At 33.9% G+C, this 17,031-nt stretch overlaps 2 protein-coding genes across 12 annotated transcripts; both read right to left on the reverse strand.

The window, feature by feature from the left end:
* Positions 1–2,544: 2,544 nt before the first annotated feature.
* On the reverse strand, positions 2,545–8,685 carry LOC112284431 (aspartyl protease APCB1). Of its 6 annotated transcripts, none has more exons than XM_024524209.3 (11): positions 7,785–8,500; positions 7,452–7,579; positions 6,803–7,131; positions 6,482–6,620; positions 5,979–6,220; positions 5,081–5,317; positions 4,748–4,898; positions 4,205–4,333; positions 3,890–4,015; positions 3,125–3,185; positions 2,545–2,960 (listed from the first exon to the last, which is right to left on the reverse strand). In XM_024524209.3, the coding sequence occupies exons 2-11, from the start codon at positions 7,515–7,517 to the stop codon at positions 2,878–2,880; spliced, it is 1,563 nt and encodes a 520-aa protein (XP_024379977.1). In that variant the 5' UTR covers positions 7,518–7,579; positions 7,785–8,500; the 3' UTR covers positions 2,545–2,877. The 6 variants fall into 6 exon arrangements, 5 of the variants coding, with proteins under 5 accessions (XP_024379977.1, XP_090108020.1, XP_024379978.1 ...); XM_090251894.1 differs by having other exon boundaries at positions 7,452–7,656; positions 7,785–8,499; XM_024524210.3 differs by having other exon boundaries at positions 6,872–7,131; positions 7,452–8,500.
* A 1,290-nt stretch (positions 8,686–9,975) lies between these two features.
* Positions 9,976–13,241, reverse strand: LOC112284491 (GDSL esterase/lipase At5g08460). 6 transcript variants are annotated; one of them, XM_024524322.3, is made up of 8 exons: positions 13,165–13,241; positions 12,717–12,853; positions 12,349–12,425; positions 11,959–12,144; positions 11,641–11,768; positions 11,141–11,380; positions 10,562–10,817; positions 9,976–10,310 (listed from the first exon to the last, which is right to left on the reverse strand). In XM_024524322.3, exons 2-8 carry the CDS (start codon positions 12,746–12,748, stop codon positions 10,090–10,092), a joined length of 1,140 nt encoding a protein of 379 aa, XP_024380090.1. In that variant the 5' UTR covers positions 12,749–12,853; positions 13,165–13,241; the 3' UTR covers positions 9,976–10,089. The 6 variants fall into 6 exon arrangements, with proteins under 6 accessions (XP_024380090.1, XP_024380089.1, XP_073391251.1 ...); XM_024524321.3 differs by having other exon boundaries at positions 13,137–13,241; XM_073535150.2 differs by having other exon boundaries at positions 12,717–12,847; positions 13,018–13,240.
* Between the last annotated feature and the right edge of the window lie 3,790 nt (positions 13,242–17,031).

Genomic DNA, 17,031 nt, shown 5'->3' on the forward strand with positions numbered 1-17,031 from the left:
GGAATTTCAGGCGGGCCGGGCAATTTGTTCAGGAAGCGCTCCGCTGCTGTCACCTTGCGCCAAGTCGCATACCTTTTGGACTCATTTCAACAAAGTCAATGAACAACTGAACTCCGGGAATGTACTCCAGGAATTCGTAATGCCCGAGGAGCACAGGATCGTAGTCCTCCCTCCTCATCAGAAATTCGGCCGATTCAGACACCAACTGGGCCTCTTCCTGCGTCTCGAAAGTTCCAACCCAAATTTATCGAACATTCCCTGGAAAATTTCCACCAACTTAAGCTCGCAATTCTACCGTCCACTTAGTTGGTCCGTGTCCACGCGGGCGTCCAAGAGCCGCTGTCCACAACCACAGAGTTCTCGAGTCCATTCCTGCCCGCTTCGCCACCAAGTCCGGCTCCGCGCTCCACCTTTCCTGAAACCCCTGTGCTGCTGCTGCTCCGAGGAAAGGAAGAGAAGAACACTGCTGCTCTTCCTCCGTCCTCCCTCGAGCAGCGCGGCGACTAATCCTAACACCAGCACATAGCAAACACTACAGAAGAAAAAAACGAAAAACACAAATCTCTTCGAGCACCGTCTGAACTTCGCCAAATCCAAACTATAACACAAGAAGGCTGGATCAATGCGAGCTATATGCAGAGTTTAATCACGAAGGTTGCCAATCCGGATTACAAGCCGTGTCCGCAGGTCACAGACAACTCGCTTTACCTCGTAGAACCGTCTCGTCGAAACCTCACTGCTGAATCGACAATTTCATCGTGGAGCCAGTCGATTCACTCATTATCATTTTTGTAATAAATATTTAATATGCTAGTTTACATCAATGGTTAATCAATCAATTATTGAGAAAAAATTAATTATATTAATACTGTGTATTATAAAAAAATTAAAATTCTTACAAAAGACTAACATCATGTACATTATTACATCAAGAACTAATGCAACTATTGGACAAACAAAACCTGACAAACAAAACCTGAAAGGTTGGAATTTGACTCAACATGTTAAACACACACAAATTTAGTAATCTGTTGTTGCAGGCACTCTATCTGAAGAACCAAAACAGCATATTATCACGTAAGTACCATGTGTGTATGCTGTTGGTACTATTTTCAAACAATGCATTGCAAATGGTACAATGTATTATTGAAAATGATGCATGTTTGGCAAGTGGGTCATTGATATGCATAAATCACATAAGATGTAATATATTTTGCAATGAATTTTCTAAAATACTACAATGTATTATTGAAAATGAATAAAAAAAAAATCCTCACATGATATTGAGCATATATATATATATATATATATATATATATTAGTGAATTTAAAAAATATTAATTATTTCACTAAAGGATAATATAATTTATAAACTTAGAAGTTAAATTAATCTGACTTTGGATCTCATTTTATGGCTTATGGTCAAAGATTTATAATTTAGGTGAATTGGTAATAATAGGATAGGTTGGGTAAAAATGTTAGGTAGAAACATTAGGTTAAAATATTTTGTCTAGATTTGATGAGATTACACATCTAAAAAATCCACTTTGAAAAGCAAAAGTCTGAAGGTTTAACAAAAGTTTTTAACATAGTGGAGAAATTTTATTTTTTAAAAATTTTAATCTTTTAAGACAATAATAAAATAGCTGATTCCATGAAAAACCAAATTATTTTTCCTTTAGAACTTTAAATTAGTATAAACAATTCATCTGTTTTGTAAGAAATAACATTTCGAAACAAATAATTTAAGTGTAATTGAGGTGTGACTTTAGAAATCCTTGCTTTGTTCTAAAGTTCAATTAGAGTGTTGATATATATATATATATATATATATATATAATATGATCCCTTTTTTCTTTATTTTATTTTATTTTATTTTAAAAATAACATCAATTTTAAATTTTAAATATTTTATGACAAACAATATTTGTGATATATTTATAATACATATTACTATTTAAAATAGATGCCTATATTATTTAAGTAAATAGAAGTGAAAATACATAAAACATATTAAACTGATAATATCTTCTTTAGAGGACTATAAGAAAGTTTCTTAAATACAAATGAAAGCTTTAGATTCCTATAGGTATGTCCTATGGTTATTAAATTTTATTTTATATATATATATATTTTTATTTTTAATAGGTTGCATTGGAAACAACCTACAACTTAATGCTTAGACATGAAGCCTTCTAGCACAAAAAATAAAATAAAAAGAAAAAATATACTTAAAGCACATAAAAGTCAGCAAGTATCACAAAGTGCATTTTTTTTGTTCCGAGAGTCATGTCTATGTGGAAAAGCAACTACAGTTAATGGATTGATAGAAACAGAAGAGATGAAAGTTTAGAGAGAGACTTGCACAGAGAGAGAGAAATTTGCACATAGAGAGATAGTTTAGACAGATTCCAAAGAACAGTTACCTCATTTGCAAAACAATGGAACATGGTGTGGGGGAGGCTAGTTCCACTTGCACAATGAGTTGTGCAGACATTTTGCATGTTTGTAAATAGGTAATGACTCTGAACATAAGTGGGATGTACAGAATTAATAAAATATAGACAAGTTTATTCAAAAAAATAAATGAAAAATAAAAGGCACGTCTGTTTACCTCAAGGATCAATTGTGGAAGAACTGATCAAGGACCAAGTAATTTATGTGAAAAGAATCACATTAATCTTAATACATCATAACAACTAATGGATGCCATCAGTATCTTTCATGATTTTAGATGGTAGTCATAGGGAGCAAGGATATTGCAACATCCCTATTAGAATGTCCAACATGTCCAACATTATGCTATTAGAATCTGCTCCCTGTCTACGGGCTTGGTCATGGTCATTACAAGGTACATGTATAAACCTGTCATGGTCATTACAAGGTACATGCATCCACTTTCCATTGAACTTTTTGGTTCTCAACATCAAATACAAATAGATGACCTTTCATTCCTATAGCTGCAAAAAACAAATAAAAACATGACAATGATTTGTACAGAATCAGAAACATTCCTTGTACATCACCCAGATTTGAGCTCTCTCAGGTGGTTAATGTAGTGAATAAAACTACACATTATGTCAACTTAGGCATGTTGATTATTAGGAAGGATTGAGCAGCACACCTCCAAGGTCGGAATCCTTTGGAGATAGGATAATGTTTGCACATAGCTTCCTCTCTGGTGCCTGGATACAAAGGAATCTATAAATAATGCCCAAAAGAAGGCTTTATGCTTTGCCAAATTATATCATGCCAACAACATCCTCACATTGTCCACTAGACTCTACAAATATTTTTGGGGCCACTTCACATTATGGCTATTTGGTTGAGCAGACCTTGGATAACTCCACTTGAAATTGTGCAAAAGATTAATATGTAAGTCACTAAAATATAATAAATATGACCAAATAAATATAAATATAACAAAGCTTGTCAACGCAATTGAGAATTGGACATCTATTTTTGTCTTGTCCAATTTCTTCTCAAGCAGACAACTCCTTGATGCCAAAATTGCTATAAAGTGCTGCTATTTAAGGACTTTTAACCAAAACGTCAGTCAATAGATTGCCTCTAAAGTGAAGGCCCAACATTTTTATTTTTATTTTTATTTTTTCTATCAATCCTATTGCCAAAATCCTTTGTTTATTTGAATATGCCCATGTTATAGGATATGTCTTCTCTAATCTAAAACCATGAACTACAACGGACTCTGAATTTGTTTAAGTAATGGAGGGGTGTTTTTATTCTGAATGACTCTACCAAAAAAAAGAGTAAAAGTAATAGAAAAAAAATGAGTGGAATGTCAAGTGATTTGTACTACAATTCTTAGCAGTAAAGATAGATCCAAACAAAGTTGTGTGAAGCTTGATTACTATGCATGAGTCCTTACATTCCAACTCAAATAACTGGCAGGTTCAACAATTAGATTCTGATCAGAAGAATGGCCTGTGGCTCTGGGTATTCCCTTGAAGGTGAATGTAAGAGCGTGAAAATGAGAAATTGGTGATGCTTTGGTCTGTGCATTTCAACATTTATAGCTGCATTCCTTGTTAAACACACTAACAAGCCAAATTCAAGCACAACTTGATGGCTGAAAATAGCATAATATACATTTATATTTATATTAACATGCATTTGTTATTAATAATAATAAAAATTAATAATGGTTTTTTTATTTTATCTTTATTTTTTTAAAGTTATATACCAGCAAAGCTCTCTGCATTTTTGCAGGTGGTGCCCAGCATTGTCTTTGTTCACTCTGATGCACATAATAACTTTGTGCCACTGAGTCTTCCACTCTGACATACCCTCTACTTGTTGCGTATGAGTCAAGCTGTTCCACAAGTGAAAGACAATCAATCCAAGAGTTGAAAAGATTCATTGAAACAGGTTTCAATTTCAAGGACGTGTTTACACAGTTACAAAATATTGCCCCATTTACAACAAATCAGCAGTGTACAATTGCCAGGTGAATGCCCAGAGAGCACAGTACCATTTTAATATCAATTTCAGTTTTTTGTAAACACGAGATTTAAAACAAATTTTCAACAATACATGAGTGCAATACATTAAATTTACTTAGTAGTGGGAGTAAATAGTTGGCTAAACATTGGCACCCTCCCACTAAAATTCAAGTTGGTCTGTGAATCACTTGTTTGGAATCCCCTCAAAGCTTAGTTTTCTACCTCTCCCTCCTCCTCTCTCTCTCTCTTCAGAAAAAAATGTCCAGGTGATTGAAGAAGCGCACCATGTCTAGAAGTGGTTCATAAATGACTGCTTCCAAATACATCATATCAGATCCAGTATCAAAACCCAAGTTTGTCTCTGAAGTGAATACAAAAGTCTTATCATGAAATGAAATTGATGCCAGTGGGGAAGAATATGCACACTCTCCAGCACTGCACCCCATATATATATATATATTAATGTTGTTGTTGTTGTTGTTGTTGTTGTTTTTTTTTTTTTTTCACAATGATTGGCTTTAAAATTGATATGAAAATTCTTTGCAATTATGGAAAGTACTGAACCAATAGATTCACTTAAAGAATGTTGAAACGTAGCTGAAAACACTGATACTCACCTGCTCATTGGAGTTAGCTTTGACCAAACTGAAGTGCTTTCCTCAAACTTTTTCTTGAAGTTGACACCAAGGGAGATGTATCCCACAGGTCCAGGTCCTTTTGCCAAGCAAACTCCGAGTACATTTTGGCTGATTACTTTGTTGGTTGTCCACTGGTCCCCAAGAGTTTTCTTGCAATTCCCTAGACCAATGATGCCATCTGTTCCAGTGAAAGGGTGGCTTGCTTCATTTATGCACCTGGCATCAGCACAAATTCTGACACTAGTTTCAATGTCCAATCGTGCACAGCAGTACTAATCTTTCTACATAAGTAGGTTCCAAATATTCTCATTATTAATCTTGTGGGAACTTTCATGTTATGACTCTCCACACTGCAAGACAGGAACAAAAAGTAGGCAATTTTTGGTGTTCTTTAGTACTATTCACAAAATCCTACCTGTTATGTTGATTGTTCTTCTCATGAGGTGTCAAATATTGCAGCTATCAACTTTGAGTTACTAGTGATAACAGCATTTGAGCGCTTCTAAATTTATCGTCATTACACAGGCCCAGAAAAGTTTGACTAAAAACATACTAACTCAGGAGCATGGAGCACAGTCTCACAGACATTCCTTTGTTGAATGTCAACGATTACCTAATATACATTCTGCCAAGGTTCTTCTTCAATGGTCACATTTTGCAAATCAACTAAGTGTGACCCTTCCTATAAACTCAAGGCTTCTGACAAGTCTACAGATAGCCTTGTCTACCACCCAAGAGTTTGAGAGACCTCCATAATCATCCAAACATCTGTTTAGTGTACCTGACTGAACTCTACAAACTTTATGAGTAAAGCTTTTAGTACGAAACAGCACGTTATCTTTACCGACAGTTAACAGATATCGAAGGCGGTAATTACCAAAACAAACCCATGGCATCCATATCGCTGTTGTCAATCGTTGATACCATGAGGCTTTCGTTGACTAACACACCTGAATATGTGGAATCGTCTGCATAATTCAAATCGTTTACGCAGTGATATTTGTCAACACTGTTGCACAAGTGAGGTTCATATTGATATTCTGAACACAAAGAAGCAGTGTGTCCTATGCACTGGATGTAACTTGATTCATCTCTTGGCTCAAACTTTCCGTTCGGTCCCTGCGTTTAGATTCTTATTAAGCAGAACTTTCTAGAAATGCTTTCTGGCAAATGCCGACTTCTTTGATTTAGGAAATGGAGCAACTTCTGTTGGAGGAAATCACCAAGAACAGCAGCATCATCATCATCATCAATCCTGATTTGAGCGCAGCTTAAGCAGAATATATGTCAAGCCTTCTCTTAGACAACACAAAGCCCATAATGTCAGCATCATTGGAGAGGCAGACCTATGGAAAAAAAGCTAAGAAGCGAGTCACATACCAACTCAATTGGGGGCTCATCAAGATTGCGAGAAACTTGGCAGTATACCCACGTATCCCTACTTCCAGTGTCCATATGAAAGTGAAACTTCTTAGGAGGAACACCTAGCTTCATTTCGACGTGAAACTCCTCCGACTCCCTGCGTTGCATTAGCACAAACGTCAGTGATATCTCAAAACTCTCAAGGACAACGTCTCACTTCTCAGCAATATCTCAAAACAATTCACCTACGACACCTACATCAAAACTCGCGGTCCTATTCCGAATACGCAAGTGTAATAAAGGAAGTTGAATGGTAATGAAGAACCCCTGGTGCTATACTCGTCAAGGTGGTTTTTGGAGCGTTTAGTGTGGGCGTTCAACAGTGGGTAAGCTTCTTCCCCAATGCACCTTCGGCTTGCTGCTCTGCGTCCACGCCGCATCCCCCCTTCCATAACATCACTCGCATCCGGAAACCGACTACGGTGGCGGTGCAAGGGAAACACAAATCCCGATTTCTTAGATCCAAGGTGGTAAGCAGGTACAATGGATGTTGAAGGAGGCCCCAGTTGCGAGCTCCATATGATAATGTAGATAATCATGCTACAAGCCACGATTATCGTCAGCCGCCAAAACCTACGCGCTCCCCAACTTTCAAAATTCACGGCACTCTGCACAGCAACATGCCATAACCGGCCAACTCCATTCGATTCATTAAAAGCTTTCAATCCATGGTCAGGTAAACACACAAACATCTGCGCACGTTACTTCAACCAGAAGTCATGCAAGTACATAATTTCTTCTCCAGCTAAAAGATACAGGAGTATCACCGCCATCCCGCTTGCACAAGCTGCAGTTTTCACATTTAACATCCATTGACACATACTATTAGCACATCGTCATTGTCGGCCAAGGAAGTCACCTTTACTTGGAAAAGAATTCTATCAAATCCGAGAAGTTTTGAGGAGGATGACCATGGTATTAATCTCACCGGAATTGGACCATCTCTTGGTGTCAATGGAGTTTGCAGAAATTCTCCACAGCCTCCTCGCCTCATTACTTCCAAACCAGCTTTGAATAGCGACTGAATCCTTCGATGGGTAATCTTGACTCAATGCTCTGCTCAGTGTTCAACACAATAGTGCAGCAAACTCGCATACAATAACATTTCAGTTAAACAAGTTCCTGCCAAAACCCTAAACGAAGGAAAGAAATAGTGATTCCTACCGTTGCAACGGGACACTTCGCCATCTCCTCATACACAGCACACAAAAACTACCGATAACTGCTCGCAAGCACTCACAGAGAGTTGTTGTTACTCTACCAATGCACTTGTTGCAGTAATGATGGTTGATTGTCCTAAATTTTGCAACTTGAGCAACGATCAGTGACCGTCGTGGGCATTCTGGTCACGCTTTCCTCAACAAAATCGAGTCTTTTGGTGGACTGCGAGCCATGGTGGGACAACTTGGAGGACTCAAAACAGGCCACCAATCTGATGCTTGATGGATGCTGCAGCAAAGAAGCGTCTATACTCTGCATGCTTGAATTGAATGCAACAGCATGCGTCTCATGCAAAGAATAGTTTTCCAGAATTCATATCAAAAGCAATTCCATGTTTCAGCTGAAGTGCTGGTGATATGAGCCTCATGAGATCAAAACAAGCTCAAAAGTGGGGAAATTGTTAATTCCACCCCTGATTAATGTTGCTTATATTTCCCATGGTATGCAAACTAAATAAACCCCAAGTTGGCGTAAAACTCTTCAACTTCTGGCTGTGAAACTTATAACCATCATAAAATGGATTCAATGACATTCTAAAAGTTCTACATTGTTCCTTAATTTTCAAACTGTGGACTAAACTGGGAGTTGGTGGTTGATGGATAATCTCAAGTGAACAATCTGTTTACTAATGTATGAAACAGTCTTTTTATGCATTATTAGCAAATAGTGGCAAGTTCATACTTTTTGCAATATGTAAATGGAAATTTTATCCTTCATAGGATTGAAACATTTGAAACAAGACTATTTGTCTTTCATGTATTTTTATTGTATGTAGACAGCAATGCAGAAACAAGGCAAAATTTGATTTGATAATTTGATGCAAGAAAAATTCTGTATTTTAGTGGCAGCATTATTAGGGGCTATAACAAATAGTATTGAAAATCCAAATTTAGACCATAATAAAAATTAAAAAGTTATGATCTTGAATACAAAATAAATAAGTATATACTTCAAATAAGTTGGTAAATAATTTTTGGATGATGAGAGTTTACAAGAAAAAATTGTGCATTCTAGAATGTTATTGCAAATATATCATAGAAAAATATTTACAAAATGCATTGCATTCATGCATGATGGTTTTTGATAACTAAAACTAAATAAATAATTTTGTGTCTACATAAAAAAAAGTGTTGCTAATGCCACCACAAGCTGCTCTAAACTTTATTTGCACACTAAAATGTACTTTATGGAACACTAACATGCACATCCACAAAGGAAGTGCATCTTATTCATTGTTGAATGCATTAGCAATGTTTTATAAAGTGCATTTTAATGTACATCGCAAGTTGTTTAAACTTGTGGTGGCAATAGCAAAAATTGATGCAACATTAGCAACACCCTAAAAAAAATATTAATTTTTAAATAGTATAAATATCCTAATTTATTTTATTACAATGAATTTATTTCATAAAACTATTATATATAAACACACACACACACATATATATATATATATATATATATTATTGTGATTATTATCTATAAAATATACAAAAATTTCTGTTTATATGTAGAGAGTTAAAAGGCAATCGTAGGAATATGTTTTCATAAGAAAAGAGTAGACAATTTATTAAGTATTTCAAGATCTGCAACTCTAGTGTAATATATTAAAATTTAAAAAAAATTAGAAAAAAATAATTGAAATGTGTTAGAATTGGTAAGGCTATATATATATATATATATATATACCTGAATTTATTAATTAATTACCACACACTCCATGATAATACTGTAAAAATCTTTATGAACCAATTTTTAGAACTATTTATCAATGTGATTTCAAAGATCATATATTTATGTATATATTTTGAAAGATCAAGCAGTTAATTCAAAAACATTTAGCATATTTGGAATTATTGATAACATGCCATAATTGCAAGGCTATCACAAACTTGGTTGTAAAATTTACATGTGTGCACTAAATTTATTTGAGTGAATTTGCTGTGTAAAACAAGTAAATAAACAAAGATTTGTATTATAATGTGTGTGTGTGTATGTGTATATATATATATATATATATATATATATATGCACACATATGTATTTTTTTTGAAATCTTTTATTTTAGAGTGCATCCAATTAAGTAGTTTTACACAAAGGATTTTCAAAATGAATGAATGAATCAAACAATCTAATTGCACAACATTATTTATTCATTTATTTATTTACTTTCGTTGCTAATTTCTTAGAAACTTGCAAGAGAATGAAAAAGAACAAAACAAAAGATACTATTGTTATTGAAGTTTTTATTTTATTTTATTTTTAAAAGAATGTATAAAACCTTCAATATTCTGACATATACAGTGTTATTCTTCTCATTAAGAATGGAGCCTTGGAAGCTGTATCTATTTAATAGCTAATTCTAAAAGGTTCATGGGAAGAATGTCAGGAGCAGCACCAGAAACAAAATAGCTGCTGATTAATAAATTACACCTATCGGAGGGATGGAATCTGTCCCAAAAGACATACTCAGATCTGTTATTGCAATAGGAGGTTGTTGGCATACAAGGAGCTTCAGCACCATACATTCCTCCACCACAACATGATACATTGGCATATTGAAAACCTACACAATTATGTCACTCTTTTAGGGCATTGAGGTGTTTTTACCATAGGATAATATTTTTAATATTTTTTTAAAATAAAATCAATTTTAAAGGTAAAACACTTAAAGAAACTTGATTTGTAGTTTGTAGACTAGTAATTAATGAAATATAATGTAGTGACTTAGAATTATTCACCAAGTAAACCAAATTCATGTTGATCTTTAATTTTTTTATCATCATAAACTTAATTAAGAGTGAATAGATAAAATACCATATTCATGAGGTGTTTGAATGTAAGCATAAACTTTGTCAAATGCATTTCCATAGAGAAGATAAAGATCTGGTATTTGTTGAGGCATATCTTGTATGAATAATAGAAGTTTTTCATTGTATATTTGCACCCACTTGTTAACTTCATCAGAGCATTCACCATTCTTGATACCCATTTGCCACATTTCATATGGTAAACAACCAAGAGGTCCAGCAGAAGTTATCAAGACTTTTCTTGCTCCAATGTTATATAATTTCTGTGTTCAGCACAACAATGTATTTTGAAATTGCACATAAATTGAAATAAATATTCAAATCATACAAATCTTACTAAACAGGTGTATCTAAATTCAAAATTTTATTAGCAGACAAATGGAGCTAGTCCAAACAAATGAAAATTATAGTTTAAAAAGAAATATACTAAAGTATTGGGGTTATCAATATGCACAAATTTGAGTAGATATGTATTTCAATCTTCAAATGCTTGAAATCATCACCAAAATGGGGAATTGAACTTTTCTAGTATAATATCAAATTCAATGTTTTGTTTACATCCTTCAGTCGTTTATTAAAGACATACCAGAATGTGTTGAGAATAAGTAGATATAAGGAGATCTGCATATTCATCAGGAGTAAACATGGAACGTGCTACAGATCCCTGAAGCATGTAATTGTTGATGTAATCATTGGATCCCAACACTATTATACACAAAGAATTCATGAACAATGAATCCACTGTGACATTCCCAATCTCTTGTGTCAATGTTTCTTTAACCAATGCAAAATATTCAATTTGCTGAGACATTGGTATCCGCTCCAGCTGCATCAAAATAAAAATAAAAATTGCTAGCAAGTAAAATAAATACAGGCAGTGAAAACAACAATTTTAATATCTGTAATTTAATTAGAGTAATAAAACTTTTTCCACAGCTTGTGTATGATATGTGTAAATATATATATATAAACAAATGAGCACTATTCCTTGATAATGAATACATCACACACTGCTTGTTTGGTTTTAATGGTACTTTTATGTACATGGTGAGGTATCATGCCTGTCAAAAAACAAAGCAAACATACATAATTATATCCAGATTCATCCAAGATTCCACCAGCTCCGGAAGCAAAATTGACTCCCTTTTTAATATCGAGATTGAAAGTAAGATGGTCAAAATATGCGGGTGGAGGATCAATTCCCATAAATAAACCTGCAATAAGATGATGAAAATTAATTTCGATCAGTTGATACGTTCAATTATTTTAAGGTAAAATACTAAATAGTTTTTTTGTGAAACGTAATAAGTAAAAAACTTCTGAGGAAGAACAAGCAAAAAGGATCATTATTAATGAATTGCTTTAGATGACAACGAATGGCATTATACGAAGGTTCAAAAGTACCAATGTAGTCCGACAATGTAAATCCATTGCAAAAACGTCCAGTGGCAATTCCGCTTCCATAGTCACATCCATTCGGTGGAAAATTAGCTCGAGCTAGTGACGCCAAATAGTTATTGTTTCCGTTATCTACAAGTGAGTCACCGAATGTAAACACTGCTGGATACATCGCAGCTTGAACCAGCGCACCTGTTGTGTCACGTGAGTTCCCACATTTTTAAGATGGCGCAGTTAGACCTGCAATTTTATCCTATCATGATCATATATGATCCAGCGTTTCATTTGTAAATCTTATCGCAACTTCACAATCAAGAGACACAAGTTTCGTAATCCGGCAGCCCTTAAATTTTTTAAGTACATGATTAGATTCCATGAAAGCTGAGGAAGACCAACCTTTGCAGTTTGTAATGAAAAGAATCAAGAGGGACCTCGACATCAAAAAACTGAAACAATCTTTTGATGGTTTCAACCTGCATCCAATAGCACCATGTTTGAGGGATTGCACATATTCTATTCAGCTGCACATCTATTTCAATCTCGGCTATCGAACAGATCTTTCTATGATCATGCACTATTTCCGTGTGTAATGTTTCAGCCAGAGAAGCTCGTTCGTCATGACATTTTGCATCAGTTTATCTGCAAGAGAAATCTCGTAATAACAGTTTCACAGGAAAACAATGCAACATTTCATAAACAATTACGCAAAAGCAGCGGTGTTCAGCAGGAGGAGAAAAAAGGCTTCAAAGAAGTTAAAACACTACCTCATCGTTTGAGAGCGCTCTGACTTCGCCATGGCTTCGTAGCATTCCTTCGTTCCCCTCAAGGATCTAGAACAGATAAATCCTGCAGGGACAAGCAGCTTACACCATCCTCTTCAACACTGAAATGCTGCCTGCATCTGGTACGAACAAGTTCAAACACTTAGTCTCAAATCACCGAAGAACTGACTTCTCATCAAAAAAACTCACCGTAACTTACAGAGGAGCGAGCTCAGGCTACACGCATAAAAGGCCTGTACAACGGCAAAGAGGAAAATCACATCAATCCGAAATGCATGCGTGCCTCTCACAAACGATAACGAACTGACGACAGACGGAAATGCCGGTAACACAACGTTGGAATAAAGGCGATCAAACGCAGCGGAAATCGTAGTTTAGGAGAGGAGTCTTAATGGAGAGTACGACGTCGCTAATGGAACAGAGGATAGACCAAAGAACTCTCCCGATGCCGCTGCCGCTGCATCTCAAGAATGAGATGGAGAGCACAGCAACGCATACACACACAGAGTTATAATAGAGACGGGACAGAATGGAGGCGGGGGCGGTTGAACTGAACTGCAAGGGTGGACTATTGATACCCGGATTGGCGTCTGTAACCCAACACAATTCCAGAACCCTTCCGAAATCCGTGGGGTTTTCAGGGAACCGGAGTTTCGAGATTCAGTAAATTTCTGTGCCAATTCTCAAATCGTGTTCAATCTTGAATGATTCTTCAAGGCCTTCCTTACTAGAGAAGCTTCCCTGCATCAATCTTTTGTAATAATTCTTGTAATTCAAAGTGGCTTTCTAAGGTTTTGTTGTAAAGAGAGAATTGCACTATTAGTTATACATATTTACAAAAGAGACCTTGATTATTTCTTCTACTATGTATTTAGGATATGATTTGTGGCTAGTTGATGGTCTTGGTGAAGGATTGACTTCAATAAATTTTGATATCCATCACGGTGAACATGGTTAAATATATATTATCTCTTTTAATATATTACTTCAAAAAATATAATTAATAATAAATAAAAATTGTTATATATAAACTATTAGACGTACCAATATCTTTAGATAATTTTATTTGTTATTCAATAAATACTTTATTAAGTTAGATAATAAAAAAGTCAATCTTTTGGATCCAAGTATTCCTTAAGTCTTTTCCATATTGTTTGTTTTATTATAAATAAGTTTATATTCACTTAAAAAAATCAATTTATTTTACTATATTCCAATTATTTTTTATTACTTAATCAATATTTTTTTAAAGAGAGACATGGAAATGCTTTCATACTCTATGTTTTACCATAATATTTATTAGAAATAAAAAAGAGCTGTTATAATTTTGCTAATGAATACATAGTCCAAAACTACCTATTATACTATTATCTAATAAAAAAAACCTATATAAAAAATCAAATGTGCAATAGAAAGATTGATTTGAATATATATTCTTTTTGTTCTTGCTTTGTCTTCCATTTAACTGTATCAATCAATTAATTTTGATATCTATCATTTTACTTCTTTCCAAAATTCATAATTAAACCTTCTTGTCTTCATATTATTTAATCTTTATTTTTTTAATAAAAAAATTACATCTTGATTGATAATATTTCATATAAATTTATATTTTTTTGATAATAGAAGGACTTTTGACTCTTCTAACATTACAAAATATAATCTTCAATTCTATATTATGAATACAAATAAAATAATAAATTCTTATTTATATCTAAATAACATGCACTTATGTAGAGGAGTTTTAGAAGAAAATGTTGCAATAAGGTGTGAACATCTTGAAAAAGATGTACCTTCTTTCAATATGTATTGTTCATCTTATTTTAGTCATATTTTATCTTTGGTGATAAGTTGATAGTATGCAATGTTGGATAAGTAGTATAATAAATAGTTATATTTACTAATATACTTACTTAGATAAATAGATAGGTAAAAGTAAATAAAAATAGGCTAAATTTTAAGCATTATAAACTTTACACATTTTTATAAGTGATTGATAGGTTAAAAACTTAGCAACATGTTGCATATTTAGCAAATTATATTATAAGTTGGCCATGCTATACATATGATGGAAATTTATCCTATAAATTAGACATATATCTTGCAAGTTGGACATATGTCATACGGCCTATAGGACATTGTATCAAGGATATGAATCTCAAAGAAAGAGAATCCTCGATACACTCTTGTGTCATTAAAGAAAACTAGAAAGTCACTCCAAAGGTAATGTAATATTAACTAAAATAGCTATTGCCAAAAAAAAAAATACTAGAAAGTCTTGAAACAAGACTAAGGACTAGAACAACATTGACAAGAGTGAAGAAGGCTTCACTCTTATCTCTATATATACTCTTAATTAGAATCTACATAGCGATGTCTTATAGGACCTCCAAAATATATTGACTTTGTTAGCCACATGTCTTAAGTTGCAAGGCAAGTTATCTATATATGCGCCACATGGTTATTTTGTTCCACAAGCTATTATACAAAGTTAACTTGTTCCACAAGCTACCAACATGTGATTAATTTGTTTGCCAAGTTTTTGACTTATAAACACATCTAAAGTCAAAACCACATCTATGAAGCTTCTAGGAAGTTTTACTAAAAGACTTTATAAAATTAATCTATATTTACCTACTTCTATCTAATCATATAAGTAATTATTGAAATAAATGTATATGTCTATGACATTACTCTCCCTTTCTAGAGACGAGTTTTATGAGGAGTGGTCTTCATATGTTGAAGAAGACCAAAATGTGATGAATTGTATTTGCCACAAACTCTGATCTTTGCTTTCTTTGAAGATGGTTGATAGGCCTTCTCAACCATTGATAGTATTCCATACCAGGGCGAGAAGACCACCCTATTATTTGATCATTGTTGAGGCCTTCATAACTTCCTTCATATAAAACATTTGGAACACCATCAAGAGTTGTTTCTACCTCTAATAAAATCACCAAATAGCAAAAGTCTCTTCTAGGGTCGTGATACCGAAGACATTGTATCTCGCCATCTAATCGAGGAAGGACATGTTATTCTTGAGGATCTTTATCTCAATTTTATTGTCTTGAAGGTTGTGGCAATTGTAATGTCTCATTTAGTAAGTCTATAAATGAAAGCTCTTGAGTTGAATTTGTTGGTTGTTGGTTCTCCATTTCTTTAGCATCACAAATACACATAAGCTACAAAGCAAGATAGAAAATAGAATGTTATCTTCATTTGATCTTGTTTTTTTATAGCAAAGATTTACTATTCTTCATCTTGGTTTTGATGGATTTCGTCAATGAAAAGCTTCATTTTGCTTTGCTGTATTTGCAAGATTTTTTAATGGCTCCCATGTGAGTTCACTAATATCATATCCGTCCTAATGAACAAGATATTCCAACCTATTTTGGCACCACATTGAGGCTAAGACTTCTTCCACCTTGAACTCTTAATTATTATCCACTTCTACAAAAAAACGTGGCATTTGTCTTCTTTCCAAAATATTCATTGTCTTATACGGCTCAAGAAGGGACACGTGAAATACAAGGTGGATTTTTATATAATCTGGTAGATGTAATCAATAAGCAACAAGATTGATTTATTCACAAATAGAAAAAGGTTCCAGCCTACAATAGTCCAAGTTATCATAAAAACGAGTGTAGAATATGTAAATAAATTTTGTAATAAGTTATTGGTTGGTTATTGACAACCTTGAGAATTAGACTTATAGTTAGGTAGTTTAGTTGGTAACAGTAGGTTGTTAGTGGAACAAATAGTTAAGAATTCAAAGGTTCATAACCTTTAGAATCTGCTAGCCGACAGTCCATCTTTTGGTAGGATAAAGAGGTTGATCGGTGAAAAAAGGAGATCAGAGCCAAATTGTAAGAGTCGTAAGCCGGAATAAGCTTGATGCCACCTCTTTATTTTCTTTGCTTTTATTATTTGCTTATGAAGAATTGTGATTGAGAGAAGTATTGTTGAAATTGTGATTAGAATATTATGGAATATGACTTTGGACTGATTGTTTTGGAAAAAATCTATGACCATGAGAATTGAGATTATCGAATTGTATTGTGTTAAGTGAAGATATTGAATTCTGTGTGATGAATTGAAAAATTGAATATAATAAGTAAGCTAGAGATCAGTAATTGAATATATATAAACTACAAAGAGAGTAAGTGGGAGATGAACTGATAAGAATATGGAAGTATTGTTGAATTGATAGTCGTAGAATGGATTATGTGTTGAATTAAGACGGAAGTAGTAAGCCTTGGTGTTTTGTTGTTTGATAATTGATTTTAGATAGTTAGAG

Source organism: Physcomitrium patens, chromosome 7 (assembly GCF_059467195.1).
Source record: "Physcomitrium patens ecotype Gransden chromosome 7, ASM5946719v1, whole genome shotgun sequence".
Classification (NCBI taxonomy): domain Eukaryota; kingdom Viridiplantae; phylum Streptophyta; class Bryopsida; order Funariales; family Funariaceae; genus Physcomitrium; species Physcomitrium patens.